This window comes from Suricata suricatta, chromosome 12 (genome assembly GCF_006229205.1).
Source record: "Suricata suricatta isolate VVHF042 chromosome 12, meerkat_22Aug2017_6uvM2_HiC, whole genome shotgun sequence".
Classification (NCBI taxonomy): domain Eukaryota; kingdom Metazoa; phylum Chordata; class Mammalia; order Carnivora; family Herpestidae; genus Suricata; species Suricata suricatta.
Genome location: NC_043711.1, coordinates 105,988,961 through 106,015,761, shown reverse-complemented (window position 1 = coordinate 106,015,761; position 26,801 = coordinate 105,988,961). Strand labels below are relative to the sequence as shown.

At 53.7% G+C, this 26,801-nt stretch overlaps 3 protein-coding genes across 3 annotated transcripts in view; all 3 read right to left on the bottom strand.

Annotated features, from left to right (window-relative positions):
* Positions 1–246: 246 nt before the first annotated feature.
* C12H20orf204 (chromosome 12 C20orf204 homolog) lies at positions 247–2,973 on the bottom strand. The gene is made up of 4 exons (XM_029916074.1): positions 2,703–2,973; positions 981–1,256; positions 736–891; positions 247–598 (listed from the first exon to the last, which is right to left on the bottom strand). Exons 1-4 carry the CDS (start codon positions 2,703–2,705, stop codon positions 455–457), a joined length of 579 nt encoding a protein of 192 aa, XP_029771934.1. The 5' UTR covers positions 2,706–2,973; the 3' UTR covers positions 247–454.
* A 1,982-nt stretch (positions 2,974–4,955) lies between these two features.
* The window catches only part of PRPF6 (pre-mRNA processing factor 6), a 47,210-nt gene continuing 25,364 nt past the window's right edge, over positions 4,956–26,801 (bottom strand). Inside the window, exons 12-21 of the mRNA XM_029916072.1 lie at positions 20,721–20,843; positions 14,304–14,425; positions 12,508–12,646; positions 10,935–11,054; positions 10,416–10,592; positions 9,841–9,974; positions 9,013–9,104; positions 7,952–8,066; positions 5,820–5,946; positions 4,956–5,254 (exon numbers count right to left, since the gene is read on the bottom strand). Of these exons, the coding sequence (XP_029771932.1) occupies positions 5,102–5,254; positions 5,820–5,946; positions 7,952–8,066; positions 9,013–9,104; positions 9,841–9,974; positions 10,416–10,592; positions 10,935–11,054; positions 12,508–12,646; positions 14,304–14,425; positions 20,721–20,843 (1,302 nt within the window). The 3' untranslated portion in view covers positions 4,956–5,101. The remainder of the gene's footprint in view (positions 5,255–5,819; positions 5,947–7,951; positions 8,067–9,012; positions 9,105–9,840; positions 9,975–10,415; positions 10,593–10,934; positions 11,055–12,507; positions 12,647–14,303; positions 14,426–20,720; positions 20,844–26,801) is intronic.
* LOC115273146 (signal recognition particle 14 kDa protein-like) lies at positions 19,531–20,532 on the bottom strand. Its single transcript, XM_029916073.1, has one exon. The coding sequence runs from the start codon at positions 20,393–20,395 to the stop codon at positions 19,961–19,963; it is 435 nt and encodes a 144-aa protein (XP_029771933.1). The 5' UTR covers positions 20,396–20,532; the 3' UTR covers positions 19,531–19,960.

The window sequence follows — 26,801 nt, the reverse complement described above, 5'->3', positions numbered from 1 at the left end:
CTCACCCCGCCCCCCAAGCCTAGAGCCGTCCACTGAGAGGGGAGTGCCGTCCAGCGTCCCCACTCGCCCCCTGCTGCCCGAGGCTGGGAGCGCAGCTAGCAGAGGGGCTCGCTCCCAAGCGGCCTGTGGCCCCCCCCCCCCCCCCCCCCCCCCCCCCCCCCCCCCCCCCCCCGCACCCTCGCCCTGCTGGCACAGACGCAGGGGCGGCGGGCCCCACCACCAGCAGGCGAAGGGAAGAAGACCAGACCGCAGCACCAGCAGTTTATTGAGTCCTGGCTTGGCGTCTGGAGTATGTCCAGGTCCAGGGCCCTCCAAGGAGCACGGGCCACCACAGGGAGTGGCCTGGACTCAGCAGTAAGCCAACAAGAGGGAGACAAGGCGGTTGTCACCAAAAGAAGCTGGTTCCCAGGCCCCGCGGCCCCCACCGGCTCTTCTCTGGCCCGCGCAGGACGCGCTAGGAGCCCTCCGTGGCGGCTGCACGCAGCGCGAAGAGCTTCTCCCAGCAGGTGGCGATGGTGTCCAGGAGGCGCAGGAGGAGCCGCCTCCGGCTACGGCTGCGGCGACGCCGGGGAGGGTGCCTCTTGGGCCGCCGCCTCCGCTGTCAGGGGCGGGAAGGTGAGCGAGTGCCCGGGTTCCTGCACGCGCCCCTCCCCCTCCCAGGTGGGGACACCATGGGGCCGTGGGAGGCTCAGGGGGCCTGGGCAAGGGGAGGGACCCGGGTCTGGCCCCACACACCTGGCGCAGCGTCCAGCAGTGGCGCCGCATCAGTGCTTCAGTGCGCAGGGCCACAGCCCACGAGGCCTTCTCCAGTGCCCCTCGGCGGCGGCCCCGGGCTACTACCCTGCGCAGGGTCCGACCCAGGGACGCAATGGACAGCAGGATATCGTGCTCCTGGGAAAGGAGGGGAGGAAACTGGGGGCTGGGGGAAGACTTTATGGGGAGGAGGCCCCAGAGGGGAGCAGAGAGAGTCTTCCCCATACCTTCTGGGCACTGCAGGAAGCTCCCGCCGGATCCCGCCATCCAAGGGCTGCCACTCCGGTCAAGTTTTTCTGGATGAAATGGAGGTGTTGGGAGCCTGGCCCAGACCGACCCGCCCCTGGCCCAACCTGTCTCACAGCGGCCTGCAGGTCCTCAAAGATGACCACACGGTAGTGGCGGAGCACGTCAGGGACGCTGCAGGTGCGGAGCCCTGCCTGGCCCGGTGCAAGCCCCAGCAGAGCCAGCAGGAGCGCCCAGAGTGCAGGCTTGAGAGGCACCTGGAAAGGACACTGGGTCAGGGTGGGGTGCCCAGGCCAGCAGAGGAGACCTCCCCTACAGCCACCCCTCAGGCGATTTGCTCTGGACAGCCCCTACCACAGCCACTAGGGATTCTCTGAACTGTACACTGTGGCATTCATAACCCAGGCATGGGTAGGCATGGGTCTAGCAGGACAAATCCCTGACTTGTTTCAAGTCTGAGGGAAGAATAGACGTTAAGTCTGCAAACCAGACATCGAGATCCTCGATGCAGAGATTGGCAGGCTGAAGGATGGGGGAGTGGGGCAGGGGGAGGTTCGGAAGACAGGCCCACTAGCCCCAAGGGGCCAGGAAGGAGACAGGGCTCCAGAGGCAGGAACACCCAGTGCTCTGCATGGGAGCAAGGAGCCGAGAGCCCAGAAGACTGGAGGGCAGGGCTGACCCAGGTCGAGGGGTCCAGCAGGAAACACTACCTGCCAGTATAGCCACACCCTTGGCCATGACCGAACTCATCCCCACACCTCCCAGACATCACCCTCCACCGGAGAGCCTGGCCCTGTTGCCCAGAACACTGCTCACCTCTGGGTCCCCAGAGCAGGGGTAGAACTGACCTGCTCCCACAGCCATGGGAAATGGGGTACCCATGCACCTCCAGCCCAGCCAGGACAGGGGTGAGGGCTCAGAGCTCAAGGCCACGCCCCTCCAAGGGGAAGGAAGTCTTGGGGAAACCCCCAGAGGCAAGGGAGAAAGGGGCCACATTGTGCCCCACCAGACATCCCTTTCACGAATTCCCCCCTCCAGAAGGAACTAGCTTGGGGAGAAGCCCACCACCACCCTCCCCCTAGAAGCCCAAACATCAAAGAGAAAGACCAGCTAGTTCCCAGGCCCCAGGCCCCAGACCCACCCTCAGGCCCCCAGGCTGGAGTCAAACAGTGACTGGAAAATTAATCATGTGAACCCAGCGAGACGCAGGACTCGACTCGGCTTCCCAGCCCTGGGAGGGGAGCCTGACCAAGCCGGAGACCTGGGGTGCAGCACTGGCAGGAGGGGCAGATGCATTTAGCTGTGGCCCCTCCTCAAATCTGCCCCCAGGCATGCTGGGGGGGGGGGTCAGAGGTCACAGCAAGAACAAGAGCTGTGGGTGCCCAGGTCTAGGAAGGCCTGCCCCTCTCCCACTCCAGGGGCCCAAGGCTGAGGCCAGCCCAGCCAGTGAGAACAGGGAAGCCCTGGCACCTACCTGCACGTTGACCTGGACTGCCCGGCAGACCCCCTGCCTTCCTCCCACCCCCAACCCCCACTGCCAGGAAGGACAGACAAGAGCACCCAGAGCCAGGCCCTCCCGACCAAGGTGATGGGAACCAAGGGAGGTTTCCCACTCGAGGGTCAAGCAGCCTCCCCTGGACCCTGCTCACTCCCAAACCCTTGGCCCAAGGGAGCCCCCTCCCCAGTGGCCCCACACTGCTCACCATGGGCCTCTCAGGGTGAGGCCCTCCCTCACTCCTGCCAGTGGACCTTGCACATGATCCTGGGTCCTCAGGTAGGGAGTGTGGCTGCCACCCCAGGTCCTGCTCCAAGCCTGCCAACAGGGCTTCCCAGGACAGGCAGAAGCAGGGAGGGCTGGCGGCAGGCAGGCAAGGCTTTTGAAGTTGGCTCCTCTGAGCAGAGGGAGGGAGGGAGGGAGTAGGAGGGAGGCCCCACAATCCCAGCCCTACCCCCTCCCTCTCCCCACCTCCTATCCAATTGCTTCTTCAATTAACCTGACCCTGGAGCCCAGCAGCTGCAGGCTCTTTTCCCATCCAGTGGGTCTTGGATTGAGCCAACAGCCCCAGGAAGGTCTGTACTGTCGAGGAGGAGGTAGGGTGTCCAGTGAGCAATGCTGGGACCAGCTGGGGTAGGGGAGCCAGAAGAGGCCAGGGGCCTGTCTGTACCCTCCACTGGGGACTTCCTCAGCGGTCAGCAGGTGCCGCCTCTCCCAGGAACTCGGCTGCTGCAGAACCAGGTGAGCTGGACCTATCTCACCGCAGCCACCGGCTGCTGCACCCTGACGTTGTGAGGGCCCTGCCCCAGCCGGTCCCGGGATGGGACTTCCCAGGCTCCTCCTACTGCTCATCCCTCCTGAGCTGAGGGGGTCTTCTGCTGGGGGAGATCACGGCCACTCGCCCAAACAGGCTCGCAACCCCACAAGCACCACCTCAGAACAAGGGCAGCCTGCAGAACCCAACTTTGCCTTGGGCTGGAGCTCAAGAAATACCAGCTGAAGAGAAGCCTAGGTCATTTGTCCCAGGGAGAAAAGTAGTTTAACCACCTCGGAGCAAACAACCCCCATGCAAAGGAGAAGATATCCACACTGGATGATCCAGGTACTCTGGAACGTTCCAAGGACTCTGCAGGAGGCCGCACCTGACACTGAGGTCAGAAAAGTGCCCAGGAGAAGCCACATCCAACTCAGAGCACAGAAGGCTGCCAGCGGCCCCTGGGACTACAGCCAGTCACAGCCCCTCCCTGGGCCTCGGTTTTCTGCATCTACACAGCAACAGGCTAGCTTTCAAATGCCCAAAAGCTTCAGGAATATTTCTTCAATGTGATGAGTGTAACAGGCAGGATCCCTCCCGCCTCTTCCATGAGATGGGAGGAAACCCCGAAGTCTCCGTGAAGACGCTGGGAGACCCCGCTCTGCTCCTTGGGCCTGAAGCAGAGGGAGCGTGCCCAGACTCAGTCTGGGAGGGGGCTCCCGGCCACAGGGGTGCTCTCTCCCTGCTCTGGGACGGCAGTGTCCTTGTGGCTCCCGGAGCAGAGGTGGACCCGTAGGGCCTGCACTCTCCAGGCAGAGCTGCCGGGCCTCGGCGCCGGTGTTGCGGCAAATGTTCCCCAACCCTGGCTGCCTGGAGAGGGCTGAGCCATGTGTCAGTAGCTTGTCCCCACAACAGGCCCCTCGTCGGGGTCACCAGGAACCGAGAGGCACCAAGAAGCCCCAAGCAGCCTGTCTGGAATCTTCTCTCATGTGAACGTGTGGCACAGCTGCCAGCTCTTGTCACCGTATGTCACAGGTAGCATCTCTTCTCCTTGGCCCACAGCCTCTGGACAAGCAAGACCTCCGGCCAGATGTCTGCAGCCATGGCCAACACACCCCTTGGAAGAGAATCTGCTGGTTTCCAGTTGAACACACACGGGTCCAAAGTGTGAGGCAGTCCTTTATCCTCACACAGCACATACGGTGCAAATATGCTCAGTCTCCCAGGCTATGCACTTTTCAGTCCAGAGATGAGGACTTATAAGTGCTCTAGAACAAATTGTTGACTACAAATTATGGATGATAAAAATAAACCCACGAGCACCTGTGAGAAAAGCTCTTACCGGTAACATTTCCCTCCGACACACGGCCAAGGGAGGCCTCCCTGCGACCCCTAGCAACACACTTGAAAAGCACTTTGGGAAGCTGGGCCCGGTGTCTGCACTCACTCAAGACAGCCACGTACCCTAGCGGGCAGACCTGAGATGTCCCGGGGAAGAGTGAGTCACCAGGAAGAGCCCCACTGTTCCCAGAATGTACCCCACCCTTCCCTTCCCACAGCATCTCAGGGGGTCCCACAGCTTCCCCTGCAGGGTCCAGGCTGTCTCCAAGAGCCCTGGTGAGCCCAGGACGCAGCCAGAGAGCACACTGGGGCAGCAGAAGCACTTACGGGAAGGCAGGGGACGATCACACAGACAAAACCAGCAGGTCACCAACCCAGACAAGCTATCTGGAAAACCTTTAATTAAAGAGCAGGATGGATGGATGGCTCAGGGCCCCTTCCATCCCTCTTGTCACCACCACATGCTCCTCTATGTGCTAACGCGAGGGCCACACCCTACAGGCCCCGGGGGGTCAGAAGGTGTTCTTGATGTGGGCTGCCACCAGCACTAGGATCTCCCCAATCTTCCTCTGCCAGTTGGCGATGTCCTTGGACACGGCACACCACAGCTCCCCGTGCCGTGGCTCCGCGTTTTCACAGCGCCTCCTCACCTCCTCCCGTTGCTCCTGGGTGAGGACGACAGGGCACTTGAGACAGGGCTCCTCCCAGGCTGCCCCTCACTCCTGCCCCGCCACGCTCACCCGGCCTCGCAGCCCTGGGCCTGGCAGGCAGGGGGCACAGTGGCCTCGGAGGTGCCCCACCGCGGCACTGATGGCACGCAGGTGCTGAGGCCAGTCAGGCCTCCGAGTCTGTGCCCCATACAAGTGCCTGAGCAGTTTCCCGGACGCCCCGTGAAACAGCTTCCACTTCCCATAGGGACTCCAAGGCCCCGAAGGCATGCCCTGGCTCATGTCCAGTAGGACAGAACTTGCCCAGGCAGAAGGACAATCTTCAGGGCTTGAATCCCATCCCCATTTCTACCGTGACCCCACGCCCCAGTCACCAACCAGCTCATCAAAAGATGCTAACAGACCACTTAAAATCCCCCAGACATCTACATTTCAGGCTAAGAGGCTAGAAGGCTCTAACTAGAAAGCAGACACAGAAGCAGACACCATCAGGAGGGACCCCTGTGCCCCCTCCCCGCCCCCCCCCCACTGCCCCGAGGCTGCCTGGGGAGCAGCACCTCACCTCTGTGCCATGCTGCAGCTCAAACTTGTAGAAGAGCGCCCAGGCATCCCCCAGGTCCGAGTCGATCTTCACCGTGCGGTGGAACCACTCCCTGGCCTTGGTGATCTTCCGCTCGCTCCAGAACAGCCTGTCCAAAGCATGAGCGCAGGGACCCAGCTAAGTGGCCATGTCTGATGGGGCCTGAGGCGGGGGTGGGGAGCCAGCACAGGCAACAGATGCCCCGGGCATGGCCTGGCTCTGGCACATCCGTTTTAGCCTCTCCCTGGCGAGCCTCTGAGCTCCCAGCAGGAGAGCTGAGGAACGCGGACTGGCTACCTGGGTGTCACTCCAATCACTAAGCTGCAACTGTCCTTCAAGGGTCTAAACAGGCTGTTTCTTAAAAAGTCCACACAGAGCAAGCATTTCAAGCTCCTTTAAATTACTATTTTCCTCTGGGTAAAATACAAGAAGATAAAAGTAAACCTTACAATAAAGACTTTGATTGGGGAAAGTTAAGTGGAGCCTGCTCCTCAATAGATTCCTTCTGGATCTCTGCCCCACGACACGGCCTCTAGCAGGGACCCACCCATCATGGACAAGATGCGCCTCGGCTCAGCGCCAGAACTCGGGCCCACAGCAGACACATATAGCTGCAAACAAGGCCCGTGCTGGAAGCACAAGTGAGGACCCTCGGAAACCCACCCAAGGACCCGGGAGTGCCGCTACCCCCCCACGTCAGTGGCGGCAGGAGGTGGGTCGGGCGAGCACTCTGACAGCTGAGACCCTGCGTGGCTTCCACCACCCACCCAGTCCCACTGTCCTCTGGCCATAGGCACAAAAGCAGACCATCTCACCACTAACCTGCCATCCAGGGCGGCAGTGTGGGCTGGTCTCACTTACAAAACGGAGTAATTTCATGCTCTGATAGCTTGATTGTTTTTTAAGCCCTGTGGTATTCTTAATTGCTGAGTGTTAGATAAACTATGACTTAAAGAACACAAACTCAGATAGCAGGTACACAGGACACCAATTTGGGAGCAGCAAGGAGTGACTTATTTGCTTTAGCAAAGCCTTTTATGAGGTTTTACGGCCGCCCTATCAGTATCGCACAGAACAGTCATTCTGGGAGGCGGAAGCACAGGGCAGGAGGGAGCCCCCGGTGGGGCCGAGCTGGGCCTCAGGAGCCAGAGGGAAGCGTCTCCGCACAGTGTCCTCAGCCTCACAGCAGCTGGAGAGGAGGTGCCCGCTAGGACTGAGCGGGTGGGGCCGCCGCCGCCTGTGCATGCCTTGCGGTGGCCCAGCAACAGCGTGCGGGGGCTCCTGGGCCATATACGCCCTAACCCTAATCCTCAAGGGGAGGCCTGAGCAGCAGTCCCAAGAGCCCAGCCAAAGTTCCTCCTGACGCCCCCCACCTCAAACACACCAGTCACCTCCTGGCCTCCTCTGAGCATGCTCAGCCCCCACCCTGCTCACCGGCCCTCCGTGCCCTGGCCATAATCTCTCAATCTTCCTGAGGCCCCGAGCTCCCTTCCACGCCTCACACACCACATGCCTCCCTAGGGAGCCCCTGATCCCAGCACCCAATGTACGAGCTGATGGTGGGAGGTCACTCACTGACCTCCTGTTGCCCTTGAACCATACACCCTAAAGGAAAGAGGTTCTCTGGCATGTGCATCTCTGCACCTGCCGACTTGCTGATTGGGCCTGACCGACGGACCCGGGATTGTCACCAAAGTGAAAGTGCTTTCTCACACTGACACAAGAAAAACAACTTCCTTGCTTATAGCCCTTTGAGCCAAAGGAGACTTGCTTATAAATTCCGTGTGGACCATTGTCAGCAAGGCTGTCTCTATCTTTCGACCTAGTACGCATGTAGACGTAAACTGCGAAGTGCCCAGACTGAGAGCGCAGTCCTGTGAGAAGGAGCCCAGCACAGGGGAAAGGAGGGCTGGGCCCAGAGGAAGCCGCCTATCTGTGGGCCAGGGACAGCGTAGGCCCCTGGGGCAGCACATATCCGCATGGCCTCTGCCTGGAGGTGGGCCTGCCTTGGGCCAAAGCAGAAGTGCTCATCACAGAACGCTGGTGGCCAAGGACCCTAAGAGGGCCCATCAGGTCCTGAAGGGTCAGCAAACCCGCAAGGGCCCCTTACTCACTTGGCCACAGCCAGGAGCACGTGGGGGTCATGCTCACACTTCTTCAGGGCGTCGACACTCTTGGTCTTCCTCTGGGGCCTTGCCTCAAGAAAGATGGCTTCAGACCACAGGACACCTGAAGTTCAGACACAAGGACGCCACAACTCAGACGCCCCCACCCCCCACCCTTCCCACGTCTGTGGGCAAAGCTGCAAAGGCTGCACCAGCCGCCTGCCCCACAGCAGCTCTGATGGCGTGGGCCAGCTGAGTTCTGGCAGCGACTAGGAAGGAAGCACCCAAAACCTTCAAGGTACACTCCCACTGACACCACAATTTCACCTCTAAGGATTTATTGCAACAAAACAATCAGAAATATTATTAAAGATTCAAACTGACCAGCAGGTGAGTGGTAGACTTCTGGTACATCTACACGGACACTTTCAGCTTTAAAACAAGGCACAGGAGTGCCTGGAGGATTCAGCTGGATAAGTGTCCGACTCTCGGTTTTGGCTCAGGTCATGATCTCACAGTCTATGGGTTCAAGCCCCAATTCAGGCTCTGCACTGACAGTGTGGAGCCTGCTTGGGATTCTCCCTTTCTTCCTTTTGCTCTCTGCCCCTCCCCCACTTGCGCTTGCTCACTCACTCACTTGCTCACTCTCAAAATAAAACAAGGCACAACACTAAACATACAGTAGGACTTGGGTTTTGTGCAGAAACACAAGTTATAATACAAATCAGTCAAAAGTGACAATTTCTCAGTAGTGGGCTTACAGGTGATTTTTCAGTTTATTTATTTATTTATTTATTTTTTACCCCAAATCTGTTCACAGCGCATGTACATTTAAACGCAGAGTAAGGTAACGGAAGTTAGGTTTCAGAAGAAAAACTAATGGCAGAGCACCAGGACACGAAGTCAAACTCCCCACAACCGAGACTGAGGATTAGTTCACATGTCTGAGAGACCAGGTACAGCTGAAACTCTGACAGACACAACACTTTAACAGGGTGTCTGAACCCCGAGACCCACTCCCCCCGGAAATGCTATTGCCCGCGAGTCCAGGAAGCCGGGAGGTCCCTTACCCGAGTTGGGGCACTCCTGGAGCGCCTTGGCCATGAGCGTGTTGGCGATATTCTTCAGCCCTGCGCGGTACTCCAGCCTGACAGACTCCAACCTGAGGAAAGAGGCCCAAAGGACAGGTCAGCACCCATCCATTGAGGGCCAGCGGCAAGCCTAGCTACAGTTCTCGGAGTTCCTGTGAAACCACTGTGGCTGGAGCCTCCTGCTCTGCCAAGCAGAGCTCACCTACCAGAAACACAGGCGCTGGTGCCCACCCAACCATCAGTCCCTCCAGCAGCCGCCACAGCCCAGGCCTGGACCCTGACATCAGGCAGGTGACAGCAGATATGGAGGGCGAGGGCAGGCTGGCAGGCCGGTGCTGCCAGGATGGTTGAGCACCACGGCAGTGGCGTTCAGGATCCGTCCAACTCTCCGGCAACAGCTACACTGCACTCCTGCAACGCTCTTTCCTATGGACAGAATGCCACCCTCGCCTGACAACCTCCTGTTAATCCCTGAAAGCTTTGTCCAGATGCCACCTCCACTGTGGGACGCGCTTCCTCAGCTTCATCCATCCCTGACCCCCCACCGTTAGCTCCCGGCTCCCCTGGGCGCCTTCTACCGGAGCACAGATGAAACTACGCCCCACTATGTGCAGGCCTATCTACAAGCGGGAGCCCATCTGAGCGTCTAAGCAGGACCCGCCCGAGACAGGGAGCCTGCTTCCTTATATCCAGCACCTGCCACCCTTCTCACAGAGCCTGAGCTGGAAATGCTGCACAAATGACTCTGCACAAGTGCTGAGTGAGGAAAGCCCCTCCGGGGGGCGAGCCACATCCACCAGGACTCACCACAGGCCGGGGTTCTTCGGGTTCTTCAGGCGAGACTTCTCCAAAATGGCCCGAGCTCGGGTCAGCTGCCCAACCTTTTCTTCTAGCCGAGAAAGCAAAAGCCATAGAGGGGTGGAGTGGGGACACTTCTTCAACTGCAACAACAAAGATAAGTAGGAGAGGGCTTAGCTGGTGTCACGAAGGGGCTGTGACAGCTGTGGCAGTCTCCTCAGCCAGGAATCAGGGATGTCTGTGTCCACAGACACCTGCCCGTTTCAGGTAAGGGTGTGTAAAGCACGCACAAAGTGCATGTGTGTTTCCTACATGGCTGTGCACCCACGGCCACCTGAAGGTTAGCCGTGCTGTAACCCACACTTGTCTGAGTGTGGTGCACACAGCTCTGTGGAAGGAAAGCACAGGTCTGAGTGAGGGGACCAGGGTCTGATCCTGCCACCACGCTACCAGCTGGGGCCCAAGCGAGTCACTGACTGCAAGGCCTCCAACTCCCGTGCACGGCGAGGCATAATGACACCCCGAGGCTGGGTGTTCGGTCTACAGGGCTGAGCTCTTAGCTGCAGCCAGGGGCGCTGGCTCACCCCCTGATTGTAGGCTTCTCGAGCCTTCTCCATCAGCTCCTCCTGCTCCTCGATCTGTCCCTTCATCATCCAGAGCTTAGGGAAGTCCTCGTAGTGCTTCAGGGCCTCCTCACACAGCTCCTGGGCGGCCGCGATGTTCCCCAGCACCCACTCCAGCTTCACGGATTTCATGAACACCTGCGAGGCAGACACGCTGTCAAGCAGCCCCTGCCCCCACCCCAACCCCCTGTCTGGACGACACGGCGACCGCCAGCACCGGGCCCTGGAAGGACGGCCCCTCCACGATACACGCTTTACACCACAGCTCCCCTTAAATGTCATTCATCCTGCTGTGTTTTAGGGACTTTAGTGAGCTGTTTCACATTCTTTGGAATGAGGTGGGTGTCTAAATACACAAGCACATCTCAAAGTCAAGTATGACTCAGTAAGCCTAGAGTACCACGGCCTTAAGTCGGCACCTCACACCTTCTGGACACCGCAGGCCCCGGGCACCCGCCAGGGCCTGGGCGCCCTGCTCACCCGGGCGGTGGGTGCACTGCTCCGCGCCTTGGCCAGCAGCCGCCGGGCCCGCTCGTACTCGTTGTTCTCGGATTCCAGCTTCACCGCGGCCAGCCAGATCTCCTCGCTGTTGGGGTTGGCCTGGAGGGAGAGACGGGACCAGAACAAAGTGGCCAGGACTAGATTACACTTAATCAAGAGCAGCCAGCCTGGGCACCGGGCCGGGCCTCACTCTGCTGCGGGGCGGTCTGATCCAAGCGTTTTCAGGGCTAACAGATGACAAAGCAGGGTCCGGCCCAAGAGTGCTGACCGACCTGAAGAGAAGCCACCCTGTTTCCTAGGCACTCAGGCAACAGCAAGAGCCTTCTTCTCCAGAATCCACCCTAAGCCCGAGTGGCCTCTCAAAGCCAGGATGGCTCATTCACACCCAGCCCATGTGGATGTGCCGTATCCGCCCCTATTCCCAGGCCTGGCAACAAGGGACTGGCCCTCTGAATGCGTCCATCTGAGCAGGAAAAAAGGATGCTCAGGGCATCACTGATGGTGTGGAAAGCTCCCAAGGGCTAGGACTGGGCCACGTACAAGCCAGAATCTAGCAGACTCATGGGTGGTACCCTCACGGCCTCTGAAAGCACAGCTACCCACTGGTCGCACTCGCCTGGCTGCATCACAGACCTCAGAAACAGCCCCAGAGTGACTGGCAGCAGTGCCCAGGCAGATGGCGGGAGAATGCTATGATGACTCAGACAGAAGCAGCGTCCTGAACATGTCGCTGTCCTCCAATGGACCGTTAAAAGCAAAATGCCAGACACAGGCCAGGCTTCTCTCCTGACATTTACTCAGGGAGGGACAAACTTAATTATGCCAGTCAGGGTCGCAACAACAGGCTGACGTTTACATAGCACTCAACAGTTTATAAAAATGGATGCTACAAGCACTGAAAACGTGCGGAGGTGTTGGATCACTGTATTGTACGCTTCCCAGAACTAGCTAACACCGCGGGTTAGCTCTGCGGGAACAAACGTTCAACACACACACTGTGCTGCAGACCGCCAGCCCCACGCTGCCCGGGCCACCCCACCGGCCCAGAGAAGCCGGGCTGGCTGTGGCTGGGTGTAACTCCACCCACCGTGAGGGGCCAGTAGCACCAGGAGGCCCGTGAGTGGCCCCCGTGCACATCCTGTGCTCTAACAGGGACTGAAAAATGGAGTTCTCACATGTGCTCTCCTGTGGGGGAATGGTGGGGTCTGGCTCCTGCTCTGCTCGCCTGGGGAATGTCGCCTGTCCGCACTGTGCTCTATGTTCTGGAATATCCGGCCTGAGGTTACTCTGAATGGCCACGACGAAGTGGCAGGTCCACCAGCTGGCCATTCTCCTACTCTTGGGCCCCCTCAGGACGCCGGCTGCCCATAGAGCAGCCGAGTCTGGTGCACCCTGACCAACACACATTTCCTCTCTCAGGTCAGCTCCTGTCAGTGAGCAGGGGGAGGGCTCAAGGGCCCATGCACTCTGGAGCCCTCAGGCCTCGACAGGCACTGAGGTGGGGGTTCAAGTGCACATGCTCCCTGGCAGCCCAGCTGATCCCTCAACCCACCTGGAAGGCCAGAGCCAGGATGCTCCTCGCTGCGGGCACATCCCCTGCCAGCCACTTGGACTTGGCGCCCATAAGCCACAGCACCTCCGCTTTGGGGCAATGGGCCACAGCCCTCTGCAAGAGTGCTTCCAGGGATTCCCTGGAAGACAGAGGCCCACAGTCACCACCAGAGCATGCAGGGTGCTCACAGCCTCAGCATGGGTGCTGAAAAGACAGTTACTGCTCCAAAGTTCGGCGCTATAAATGATTTACTGGATTTTACGATGGGGAGAGTGTGGGGAAATCTTTTCTCTTCATAAAGGTTCTAAAAATCAACTACTGAAGAGGGTGCTACAAAGCACGCATTGTTAAACAGCTGAGCCTGATGGAAGAACTTCTCAAGGGACCCTTTCATAGCCGTGTGTCCTGAGGGGAGTGATAACTTCACAGTCTGGGTGACAGGAGAGCTCTTTTCATCTTTAACCACAGATCCGCCGATAAAGATTATGACCCCGAATCTGTTCTCTGGCATCCAGAGAAATGGTCTTATTGGAAGAAACTTATTTTAGTCACTACAGAGCGAGAATATCACCAGCATGGGTTATCAGGTGGCAAGGCCCAACTGTCAGGCGGCTACCAACCCTCTGGTGCACCACCTGGCACAAATGCCCCTCTGGGCCTCGGCAGCAAGACGAAGGACCCGCTCTGTGTGGACTGAAGCCCTAGAGAGTCTGCAGCATGCTTCCCAGATGACCCCAGAGCCAGGACCCCAGACCCCGAGGGCTCCACCTCCTCTTGCCATTCCATGCCACAAGTCAGCCGGACAGGAAGGGCCCGGGAGGGAGGCTGCCCCGCACCCAGGGCTCAAGAGCAGCAGTGCCAGTGAGGCACGGCCACAAACCACACCCAGCATGAGAGGCCCAGCTCCAGACTTGGGACTGTCACAGGTGAAGTTGTGCAGGGTGAGCCAGCACGGTCATCTCAAAGTAGTCCACTCTAAAACATTAAATGAGATGGGGAGAGAGGGGAGGAGCCAAAAGCCTCAGCAACACACATGGGAAGATACCCTGACCACGAGATTCGACAATGCCAGGAAAGGTAAGAGAAAGGGGCTCGATGCTCCCAGCAAAAGCCCTGCGGGAAATCAGCAAGGCCTGCCCCCTGTACCCCGCCTGAGCACAGGAAAGAGCAGCAGAGGGCCTGGGCAGAGAGCGCACAATGACATGAGCCTGATGCAGGCACCCCTTGAACGCCAGAAATTGCAACACCTAATTTAATCAGCAGTTACAGCCAATAAGACGGACCCAAAAGGTTTTTTCAATTAAAGAATACAATTAGAGAAAATTGTCAAGGACCTCCTCGGAGCACAAAAACTAGCCTAAACCCAAAGTCAGCAGAGCCTAAATGAAAACCATGCCTGCCTGGGCCCAGATGCCGCACCGCCCACACGGCTAAAGCACCGCTGGCACAGATGAGGAGCCTTAGAGCCCCGCCCCGGCACTCCTAGGCCGCCAGGCGTCCGCCAGCTCAGCTGCAGGCACTTCTGCACTGAGCTGCTCTCAGCTTCTCCATTTCTAACCTATAAAAGAGTGATAATCCTATCTATCACAGAAAGAGCCATAAAGACAGATCTCAAAGTCTCAGGTGTGGTAGAAGATTCTGTCCCTCATCGCTGAGGACTGGATCTCAAATTTAGGCCCTTGCCCACCTGTGGGGACGGGAGGTTTACATTCGGCTCTGCCCACTCTGGAGTCAGAGGGTCCATGAGCACCCAGGGGTGGAGAGTAACACCACGCACTTGGGGCCCGACTACATACCTGGTGCCGTGGTTCTTCTCGAAGTACGCAGCTCGCAGCCACACACTCTTCTTGCTGGGAAACACTTGCAGGGCGTAGGCATAGATAGCTCGCGCACACTCCAGGGCATTGTGGGCCACACACTAGAGCAGCGAGATAAAGACGAGAGTGGGCAGCCCAGCCCTGGCCTCAGAGCAGGAGGTGTGATGGCCCATCTGCTCAGAGTCACACAATGGGTTGGCCCAAATGAGAAACACAATCTGGGAGAGGGAAAGCCCAGGAGGATGGGAAATGAAACACACAGAAGCTGGCAGGGGCGGTCTGCCGGCCCCCAGCAAACGGCAGGAGCTGGTGCAGGCTCCTTTCTAAAACTGAAGCGTAGTACATATTTTCCATTATAAAAGCTATACTCATTAGAAACCTGGAAAACACAGGTGAATACAAAGAAGAGAAAGTATCTATCCACCTGAATGGCTGTCAAAGGATGTGGGCTCTGACGCAGAGGACAGAAAAATTCTGGAGTCAAGACTGCAGTGATGGCCAAACAACACCAAGAGTGTGCTAGATGCCATGGAGCCGCACGCCTCCAAGTGCCTAGAATAGCAAACTTTATAATATGTGTATTTTACCATAAAAAAAAATATATAGCTTACGGGGCACCTGACTGGCTCAGTTGGTTAAGAGTCTGACTCCTGATTTTGGCTCAGATCATCTCATAAGTACATGAGATTGAGTTCCATGTTTGGGCTCCATGCTCACAGTGCGAAGCCTGCTTGGGACACTCTCTCTCTCTCTCTCTCTCTCCACCCCTCCCTCTTTGTCCCTCCCCCACAGAGAGCAAGCACTGTCTCTCAAAGATAAACAAACTTAAAAAAACAAACAGCTTTCCTTCTTAAAAAAAAATGCAGCTTATAAAAGAGAAAGAAAGAACCCATTCACTCAAACAGAACTTCCATAAACACTTGCTACTTTTGGGGCGACTGGGAGTCCAACTTCGGCTCAGGCCATTATCTCACAATCCATGCACTGGAGCCCCGTGTCGGGCTCTGTGCTGACAGCTCAGAGCCTGAAGCCGGCTTCAGATTCTGTGTCTCCCTCTCTCTCCACCCCTCCCCTGCTTGCTCTTGGTCTCTCAAAATAAAGACATAAAAAAAAATTGAAAAAGAAAAAAACACTTGCTACTTTCTTTGGATGTTTTTCTCCCTTATTCAAGAATGACTTTAGGGGCGCCTGGGGGGCTCAGTCAGTTAGGCATCTGACATTGGCTCAGGTCATGATCTCACGGTTCGTGGCTTTGAGCCCCGAATCAGGCTCTGTGCTGACAACGCAGAACCTGGAGCCTGCTTCGGGTTCTAGGTCTCCCTCTCTCTCTGCCCCTCCCCCACTCATGCTCGGTCTTTCAAAAATAAATATTGAAAAATTACAAAAAAAAGTAAAGACTTTATTCCCTGGTTAGAATCAAACAACACAAGAAAGCCAGTCACTCTGTGGTGATCCTCTTGAGATGGCCATGAGCCAGGGACGCTCGCTGGAACAGGCTGACACAGGAGAAAGGCCGGTGCCCAGCACACTCAACACCAGATGCTCGCCGGCCACCTGAGGGAAAACACGCCACCCTCCACACTCTGTACACACGGGCGGTGTTCTTGTACCAAGAAAGGGCTTTGTATCTTGAGGTGAGTGAAAAGCCACCAGACACTGTGTTGGAAACACAGTTTTGCAACAATGATCATCAAAATGGCATGGATGGAACCAGATAGGCAGCCTCACAGCCTCTGAGCCACCCAAGGCCACTTCCCAGACTGACAGCTGCCTTCTCCAAAAGAATTGCTAGCAAGCCCCCGGCTGCATGAATGTGGAAACGGGTGTGGAGGAGTTAAAGGAATAGGGATGCAGCTAAGGCCTCTGGGTCCAAACTGGGTTCCTCCTTGGTCACATGGCCTCAATCTGACAGAGCACCACAGAAATCAGGAAGGTCCCCGCCCTGGGCGTGTCCTGACCCGTAGCGACTGAGAGGGAGAGAGGATGCCAATGAGGAGCAGACCCCATACCAACTGGTCTGTACTCCACTCTGTGACTTTTGACCAAGGTCTTAGAGGCCAGTGACAAAGACTTTTGGGCATTCATGGCCCCACAGGATCAAGTGACAGCCCGGCGGGGGGGGGGGGGGGGGGGGGGGGGGGGGGGGGGGGGGGGGGGGGTTCTCAGGTGTGGGTGGGCCAGCCCGGGCCCTGAGGGGTGGGAGTATTAGGAAAACACTCCACTCTTCTGAGCACAGAGACTTCAGCTCTTACTCCAGAATTGCACAGCTTTGTGAAAGACAGCCTGCTTGCTCCAGTACACGTGCAAGAGACAACAAAAAGGAAAAAGAAAATCTGAAATGGTTCATGGGTTTCTCCTCCCACGATCTGCCATCCACAGGGCAATGTCCGCCCCCCACTGCTCCCCCTCCCCTCACCTGGCCTCCCATGCTGTCCAAGCAATAAGGGAAATAAAAAGAAGTGTTTAAGCCCACATTCAGAATAAAAAGGGGCTACAACAACAAGGAACTAGGATTCTTTTGCCTATTTAGGAATTTCCTTCTGATACAGAGACTGAGTGTATTTGTTCTTCTTTATACTTCTTTGTGTCTTAAATGTTATATAATGAAAAGCTTTTAAAAATATTCATGGTTGGCCTGTGTCTTGATTCACCTAAAGAACCAAGGTATATTTGGTGTGCACGAGGCCATCTGCAGGCCACAGGCCCCTGGAAGTACACGGCGCAGCCAGCACCTGTGCCCTGCGTCACAGAGCCAGTGGGGCTGCGGAGGTGATATGAACTCCAGGCTGGCGACGCCATCAGGGGCTCTAATCCCCCAGAAGGGAGTAGGGAATCCTTAGTCTCTCCAAACAGGAAGAAACAAATACCCACATGAGTAAGGGAAGGGGAAAGCTCATTACTGTAGAATTCCAACTAATAAACTCTAATAAAATACAGAAGAAATGATATTTAGAAAAACACTATTTGGTGCCAGGGTGGCTTAGTCAATTGAGCAGCTGACTTCAGCTCGGGTGATGATCTCACAGTTCATGGGTTCAAGCTCCACATCAGGTTCTGTGAGGACAGTTCAGAGCCTGGAGCCTGCTTCGAATTCTGTCTCCCTCTTTCTGTCCGCCACAACTCGGGCTCTCTCTCCCTCCCTCTCTCTTAAATATTTAAAAAAAAAAAAATTAAGGGGCACCTGGGTAGCTTAGTTGGTTAAGTGTCCAACTTCAGCTCAGGTCATGATCTCACAGTTTATGAGTTCAAGCCACAGGTCAGGCTCTGTGAAGACACCTCAGAGCCTGGAGCCTGCTTTGGATTCTATCTCCTGGTCTCTCTGCCCCTCACACTCTTACTCTCTTTCTCAAAACTAAACATTAAAAAAGAAAAGAAAAGGAAAAGAAGAGAAAAGAAAAGCACCATTTGGCAGACACCACAGTAGTAACTGATACAGGCCATCATTAATGCGTCGGCAAACTAGCAGGTCAAAGTTTGGCAAGAAACAGGACGTTTAATCTCAGAGTACCTCCCCACAAGACACACACTACCCGATCGTGGGGAAACATCACGGAGACCCAAATCAAGGGGGCGCCACAAAACCACTAGCCTGTCGTGACTGAAGTCAGACTCCTGAAACACAAGACAGACCAAAGCCTCCTCCAGACTATTGGGGCCACGGAAACCTGAGGATGTGACCCGGGGCAGCCACTGCATCAGAACCCAGCCAGGTTTTTCCTTCTGCTAACAGAACACTTACGGAGGCAGCTGGTGAAATTTGGACAGGTCTGCAAGTTACATAATAGCACTGTATCAACATTATTTCCTGATTTTGATAGTTATGCTGTGATTGTGTAAGAAAACATCATCTTTGAGATAGGTAGATTAGGCTGGATTATTAGCCAGGATTATTCAGTTGGGACCAGTATAATCACAGTGCCCTTTGTAAAGGAAAACAAAAATCAAGAGTCAGAGAAGGGTATGTGAAAACAGAAGGAAGGCTGGAGTAATGAGGAGCCCTGAGCCAAGGAATTCAGGAGGGCCACAGAAACGGGGGAAAGCAAGAAAACATATTTTCTCCTAGATCCTCCATAACATATGCAGTCTTGGATGTCTGACTTGCAGATATATGAATTAATAAATTCATATTGTTTTTAAGCCACTTAGTGTGTTAATTGTTTTAGCAACAACAGAAAACTAATACAGAAGTATAATTTACCTGGAACTTATTTTGATAGTATTACATAGATATTTTTTTTAAATTTTCACATCTGGGTATATGTGTGCTTTCGTGGGTGTAAAAGTCCTGTATCTTACATACCTTGTGTTGGATCTATCCTGTTTTGTTTTTATTTTTGCAATTCTGAATGCTATTATAAATATGTTGTAATTTCATAAATATATACTACAGTATAATGAGATACACTTGTATGTATTTGTATTGACTAATAAAGCAGTCTTGCTGTAAAAAAAAAAAAAAAAAAAGAAAGAAAGAAAGAAACACTGCAGTACTTAGAGGAAAGGGGCCGCAACATCCACAATTTACTCTCAAGTATTCAGAAGGCACAGTAAGGGGTGTGCGTGTGTGTGTGCGAGTGCGTGGAATGGGAACGGCAAGTGTGAAATGGTCAAATTCGGGGGGAATCTTCGTATAGTTTGCGAGATCTGTAAATCAAAAATTATTACAAAATAAGAAGCTAAAAAAAAAGAGAGAGCCACCTTTAAGGCATTGAATACGTAAAATACATATCGATTTTGATCCCATGCTCTCTTCTCTTTGATTCCAAGAAAATAATTTCAGGGGTGTCTGGGTGGCTCAGATGGTTGAGCGTCTTGACTTCAGCTCAGGTCATGATGTCGCGGTTCATAGGTTCAGGCCCTGCATCAGGCTCTGTGCTGACAGCTCAGAGCCTGGAGTCTGTCTTTGGATTCGGTGTCTCCCTTCTCTCTGTTCCTCCCCTGCTCGCACTCTGTCTCTCTGTCTCTCTCTCAAAAATGAAATAAAGAGGGGTGCCTGGGTGACTCATTCGGTTAAGCCTCCGACTTCAGCGCAGGTCAGATCTCACGTTCGTGAGTTTGAGCCCCGCGTCGGGCTCTGTGCTGACAACTAGCTCAGAGCCTGGAACCTGCTTCTGGTTCTGTGTCTCCTTCTCTCTCTGCCCCTCCCCCTCTCATGCTCTGTCTCTCTCTGTATCAAAAATAAATAAAACAGAAAAAAAATGAAATAAAGAATTAAAAAAAAATTTTTTAATAAAAAGAAAATAATTTCAAAGTAGGCAAAAGCTTTGTATGCAAAACGTTTTTCTGAAGTGCAATTTATGAAAGAAACCTCCCACTCTGGGCCGCCTCTGGGCCCACATCACACAGGCAGCCCACGCAGCACAGAGCGCTGCAGATCAGGAGGTCTGCAAGGCGGGCTCTCCAGGCAAAGCTGGGTTAAGGGAAATCTGTACCCCTTACAGCTACAACTTTTTTTTTTGCAGATAAATATAAGTTTAATGATCCATTGTTCTTCACACAGAGAGCTACGGAGACTTTATAATCCCGGCATATACCAATTAGCCAATTCTCAGAGAAACTTGGCTTCCTACAGCTGCCCTGTAAACACCGCAGCTCTTCCTCCACCCAAAATGACCCTAACCTCCCAGGAAAAGCTATCAGAAGGGAACCAGGAACCTGGCTCTGCAGCCAAAAGTAAAACCCAAAGGAAAAATCGTAGTTCGGCGGTCAGCTGGTGAAAGCAGGAAACCTGGTGCCCTCCACTGTGCTGCTTTGCTCTTCTTACTCTTGCTCTTTTTGTCCCTCTTCTTCAGCCCGTCCATGTTAGCTCTCAATAGGTTTGAATAAGCCATCTGAAACGTGTTCACTTCTTTGGAGCTCACCACGGTGCTGATCTGCTTTTTCCCATCAGCAGCCCTTAACAGACACTTGTTGTCGGAGGGCTCAAAGCCCTCCACAGAACCTTTCCTTGGAATGCGTTTCATTCGACCATCACACTTCTTCAAGGTGATGAACATGCTGCCTGACAACCGGCACTTCTGGAAGAGTCTGGGCAGCTCCGTCAGGAACTGCTCGCTCTCCAGCAGCACCATTCTGGCGCCGCTAGCTCCCCTGCGTCAGCGTAAGGCCCCACTACAACTATGTTTAAAAATCAGATCAGGGGTACCTGGGTGGCTTTGACTCTTGAGAATCCTGAGCTCAGCTCAGGTCATGATCTTGCAGGTTTGTGGGTTCGAGCCCCGTGTTGGGCTCTGTGATGACAGTGTGGAGCCTGCCTGGGACTCTGTCTCCTCTCTCTCCGACCCTCCCAGCTCATGCATGCTCTCGCTCTCACTCTCAAAATAAATAAACTTTAAAAAAGAATGAGCAGATCAAAAAGACTTTCACGTCACAGCCCAGTTCCTTGCAGATACTCACACTGTCAGCATCTTCCATCCAGGTGTGCTTCCGGTCTTCCTCTTCAATCCCGATGCCAATCACAGCACGCATGACGGCCTGGCAGGTGGCCACACTCCCAGCCTTGTCACACTCCTCAGCATCCTGCAGGAGGGACACAGAACTATAGTCCAGAGCTGCAGGTGCCTGACAGGGGCACACTGCTCCTACACGAAGAGGCCGGAGAGGCTCTCCATCTCCGGTGTGGCGCGCACACAAGGCTCTGATGACCGTCGGGCCCCGCAGCAGCCCGCCTGGCTGAGGGACCCCTCCCTGCCACCCAGCAGATGAATGCTTGACAAATCCCCAAGACTTAACGAGGCCGCATCTACGCACTGACAAACATTGCGTGAGCAGCTCTACGTACACAGTGCTGTAGGAGACAGCTCAGTGGTCACATGAGGTTCTACATGGAACAAACTTCTGAAGTAGTAAAAACCAAGATGAGCTCACAGACATTTGTATCTGTTGGTCTAAAACTCAGGATTCAAAATGGACCAAAGGAAGAAATACTCTAACCACAACAGGCAGAGCGTGGGGGTGGGAACCCAGGGGAAGGACCAGTCACCGTGTGCTCCGTGAGGCAGGCAGCAGGCTGACCCACGGAAGCACTCAGGTTTCAGGTTGTGTGGAGAAAAGACAGTCACAGTTCTACAGCATGAGATGCAGAAATGTGTCACTGAAGTCTCTCGCACATCAATTAGGGAAGGACCAACAACACAACAGAGAAATGCCACAAAGAACATAAAAAGAGAAGCCATGCTTATTTTTTAAACACTCATTAAGCTATTTTAAGTACCGTTTTATACGGATTGCATCAGCACCACCACGATGTGCGGCGGCACATCCGCGCGGCAAAGCTGGGGACACCGGTGTTTGCACACGGCTGAGGAACGCACGTGGACAGTCCTCCAGAGGGCAACTCCACGTTCTCCACCAAAATAAAAAGTACGTAATTCATCTTGCAAATACAATCCTGTTTGTGCAAACCACCCACATGCTGGGAACTCCAAGCAACAGAAAGCGGCAGAAACCACTCTACTCTATCCACTGAAAGAGACTCATGGTAACTGATCAGGGCAACAGAGGGCATGGGGACATGTACTGCTGAGAAGCCGGAGGCTGGCTGGCATGCCGAGCAGGGGCAATCCTGGAGGGATCTGCATGTGAAATGGGCGCAGCAGCCCCACTCGAGCCCGTGGGGACCCTACAAGCATCGGAGCAGACAACAGAGCAATGGCAAAGACCCAAGGACAAGGCACGGTAAGAAGGCCAGTGATGAGCAAGGAAGCATCGTGGCCGGGACCTCGGCCAGGACCTCAGTGCAGACCTCAGCTCGCACCTCAGGGCCTTGCAGGCCACGGCCAGAGCTTTGGGTTTTACTGCTGTGGGGCAGACAGGCATCAGAGGTTTTTAAACTAGAGAATGAGTCACATAATCGGTCTTATTTTAAATGGACAGCCCTGATCATTGTGTGGAGCATCAGCAGAGAAATACATTGGGACGTACAGCCATGTCCAGGGGAGGCTGTGGTCTGGCCAAGGGTGGCCGCAATCGGGTGACAAGGTGCACCAGGGCCAGAGACAAATGGGAAGGTAGATCCAAACTGCTGGCCAGACACGGGGTGTGAGAAAAAAGTCGGCACTGACTCGCCAGGCGTAGGTGGTAGTGCTTCATACGGGGGTGGGCAAGGCCGAGGACTAGCAGATTCTGTGGGTAAACCAGGAGACGCATCCTGGATGGATCAGGCCCTGATGCTGTCCCATGTCCTGGGGGGAGGTAGGGCACCAAGGGTATGATCTAGGATGTGGGGGGCACCCAGAGCAGAGTCCACATTTGGGGGTTCCTGGCATGATGCGCCATTCGTGGCTGGCAATGCAGTGAGAGGAGACCTCATAGAAGCACAGATAAGGCTAAGAAAAGGGGCTGAGGGCCAAACCCACAAGCGACTTAGACAAGAAGAGAAGGGAAACCAGCAAAGAGGGGGAAGTGGCACCAGCATGACAGAAGGAAAACCACGCACGTGAGCATACGCGGACAGGGTTCAAGGGCACGGGCTGGCTGAGCTGGGCCTGTCACAGAAGCTCCCGAGGTCTGCAGCAGAGCCAGGGGGTCAGGGCCTGGATGGCGTTCCACAAAGAATGGGAAGTAAGGAAGTAAGAAGGCAAGGATAAAATTCGTTTAGCAGAGACTGGTATTCAATCAACGGGGACTTGCTCAGAAGGCAAAACACTTCCAAGTTGCAACACTCTTTGCAGGATACCACAAAAATATGTTTTATGTATTAACCTTAAAAAGACCAAGGTAAACCTAGTGTGCTTTCAGATCCTTTTCATCACATTCTAATAAAGGCAAATAGTAGTAAAACACAAATTTTGAGGAAAGTTTATTATTATTTATTTATTTATTTATTTTTAAATGTTTATTTTTGAGAGAGAAAGAAAGAGAGCATGAGCAGGGGAGGGGTAGAGAGGCAGACAGGAGAGAGAGAATCCCAAGCAGGCTCCAAGCTGCCAGCACAGAGCCCAACATTGGGCTCGAACTCATGAACTGTGAGGTCATGACCTGAGCTGAAATCAAGAGTCTGACACTTAACTGACTGAGCCGCCCAGGTGCCCCGAATTTTGAGGCGAGTTTAAAAACCTTCTAGCTTGGACTGGATATTTTAATGTACGATGGCAGTGTCTTAACGGAGGGCCTGCAGGAGGCTGGTCTGAGGACCAGCAAGGGGACAGGACACCCACTGTCACCTCTTGCAGTAATCCCCGACAAGATTGAAATGCAAGCTGGCAGAAGCAGCGGACTCACTGACCGTGTGCCCCAAAAGGGAGTTTTAGGAATGGGAACCAACGTGGGCGGGCATTTCTGGAGGCACAGGGCACTCGGAGAGCTGGGGCGGTAAGCCCTGCCGGCCACACAATCAGCCTCCAAACAGCCCTCAGAGGACCAAAGAGACACTGCTGACAGAGCCGGTCCCCAGACACCCAGAACCCCAGACATTTGTGAAGCAATGGTTGTTGAGACACTGGACACAGGTAACAAAGGGCTGTGAGGACTGAGGTGCAGAAGCAGTCAAGGGGAGCCCCATTTCAGTTCAGCTCACTGCCTGGAGTTTCCAGGCTACAGTGCAGGAAGGAGGACCCCGGTGGGAATGCTGGAGGAGGCTGTGCTGAGCCCTAGAAAATCAAGGAGCATGCGATACACAGGACCAAGCACAAGAGAAGAAAAATGCAGCAGAGAGACAACCCTGGCAGTGTGCTCTGCAGAGGGCCGCCTGGGAGTCTTCACTGAGCACTAAACAAAGCATGAGTGTTTGGAAAGAACCATCCAAAAATGGTTCGAGCACTCCTCAGAGCTCACATGGGGCCAGGAGCAGTGCCTCTTTCCACTGGCCAGCCTGGAAACCTCCAAGAGACACAGGCCACTGGGCACAGTGCACAGAGAGGTCTCGCAGGATTAGCCCTGAACTATCCCAAACCCATTATTGCTGGGGTCCAACCTAGCAAAGCATTGGAAGAAAGATCCAAAGGACCAGAGCACCAGCTTCTGAAAGGAAAGCCTAGAATACACACAGGAATGCAAAAATGCCCAGCACCCAGCAAGGGGGAATTCGCAGTCTCTGGCAACAAGTCAAAGCTGTGCAAAGAAACAAGAAAATGCAACTTGTAATAAGAAGAAACATATCTATCAAAATCAATCCCAAACTGACAAAGATGTCAGAGTCAGGAGACAAGGGCACTGAAACAGTCATTATCACTGAGTCCGTGCGTTCGAAATACCAGGTAGAGGGGCACAGGGGCTCCTAGGTGGCTCTGTTGGTTGAGGGTCTGACTCTTGATTGCAGCTCAAATCGTGATCCCAGGATTGTGGGATTGAGCCCTACATTAGGCTCTACACTGAATGTGGAGCCTACCTAGGATTCTCTCTCTCCTTCTCTGCCCCTCCCTGACTCACGTGTACTCTCTCAAAAAAAAAAAAAAAAAGGCACAGATGTGAAAGACATTTTTTTCCAAGTGTTTAAAAAAATTTTTTTTAAGTTTATTTATTTTTGAGAGAGAGACAGAGCATGAGCAAGGGAGGGAGAGCAGAGAGAAAGAAACAGAGGGAGACACGGAATCTGAAGCAGGCTCCAGGCTCTGTGCTGTCCGCACAGAGCCCGACACGGGGCTCAAACTCACGAACCATGAGATCATGACCTGGGCCGAAGTTGGAGGCTTACTTGACTGAGCTACCCAGGTGCCCCATGAAAGACATTTTTAAAAAACCAAAATTAAATTCACAGAAATTAAAACTACAAGATCGAAGTGGAAAATCCCCTAGGTGAGATAAACAGCAGGTCAGATGTTACAGAATACCCTGAGGGCAAAGCTGTACAAGTGATCCAAAATGAAATGGAAAGAAAAGAAGAAAAATTCTTTAAAATATAACTAGGACATCAATGAGCTACAGAGCTGACACCACAGGAGAACCTAGATACTTCCCCCTAAGACCAAGAGCAAGACAAAGATGTTGGCTTTCCCCACTTCTAGTCAACATTTCACTACAGGTTCTAACCAGGGCAATTAGACAAGAAATAACAGGCATCCAAAAAGTGGGGGGGGGGGGGGGGAGAAGTAAAATTATATAAGCAGATAGCATGATCTCATATACAAAAAAAAACACAAAACCCTACAGAATTCATTGAATCCACTGAATCTATTATAATTTAATAAATTATTTCCGCAAGGTCATATAAGCTCAATATTCAGAAACCTATTGTATTTCTATACACCAACAATGAACTACCTGAAAATGACATGAAAATTCCACTTATAACAGCATCAAAAATAACAAAACATTTGGAATAAAACAAAGAAGTACAATACTAATACACTGAACTACCGCTGAAAGAGCTGAAGACCTAAATAAATGGAAAGACGGCCCATGTTCACGGAGCAGAAGACACAATACTGTCAGGGTATTAACAGCCCCCAAGGCGGTCTGCAGGTCCCATGACACCCCATCAAAATCCCAGCTGGTCCAAGTTTCTTTTTTGCGGGAACTAACAAGTTGATCTAAAAATTTATATGGAAACACAAAGAATCAAGCACACCTAAAATAATCTTGTAGATGACAAAGGACTCATATACTTCCTGATCTCAAAGCTTTCTACAAAGCTACAGTAATCAGAATAGCACAATGCTAGCAAAAGATATACAGCCCAAGGAACAGGACTTAGATCAGAAATAAACTCTTACAGTGATGATCACTGGCCATGCACACGGAGAATGAAGTTAAACCCTTCCCTCATACCACACCCACAACCAAACTCAGATGGATCATAGATCTAAATATAAGAGCTAACTCAGGGGCACCTGGGTGGCTCAGTCAGTTAAGCATCTGACTTCAGCTTAGGTCACAGCTTCTAAGTTTGAGCCCTTCATCAGGCTCTGTACTGAGAGCCTGGAGCCTGCTTCAGATTCTGTGTCTCCCTCTCTCTCTGCCCCTTCCCCTGCTCATGCTCCCTCTCTCTCTCTCTCTGCCCCTCCTCCACTCATGCTCTCACTCTGTCTCTCAAAAAATGAATAAACACTTAAAAATATATATTTAAAAAAAAGAAAAAAGTCTTGAGGCACCTGAATGGCTCAGCTTGTTAAGCATCTGACTTTGGCTCAGATCATGATCTCAAGATCTGTGAGTTTGAGCACCATCTTGGGCTCTGTGCTGACAGCTCAGAGCCTGGAGCTTGCTTCAGATTCTGTGTCTTCCTCTCTTTCTCTCTCAAGATAATAAATCAACATTAAAAGATTTAGAAAAAAAATAAAAAAGTCTTAAAAGCATCTGGAAATTTTTTTAATTTAGAAATTTTAAAAAATGTCATTAATTTTTTGGGGTGCCTCGGTGGCTCAGTGAGTTGGTTAAGCATCCAAGTTCAGCTCAGGTCATGATCTCACAGTTCGTAAGTTCAAGCCTCATGTTGGGCTCTGTGCTGATAGCTTGGAGCCTGGAGCCTGCTTCAGATTCTGTGTCTCCCTCTCTCTGCCCCTTTCCTGTTCTTGCTCTCGCTCTCTCTCTCAAAAATAA

Coding starts and splice junctions, on each gene's coding strand:
- C12H20orf204 (XM_029916074.1), bottom strand. Junction 892..980: donor CTTCCTGCAGTGCCCAGAAG/GTATGGGGAAGA, acceptor CTCCTTTCCCAG/GAGCACGATATCCTGCTGTC. Junction 599..735: donor ACTGCTGGACGCTGCGCCAG/GTGTGTGGGGCC, acceptor CGCCCCTGACAG/CGGAGGCGGCGGCCCAAGAG.
- LOC115273146 (XM_029916073.1), bottom strand. CDS start 20,395: ATGGTGCTGCTGGAGAGCGAGCAGTTCCTGACGGAGCTGCCCAGACTC.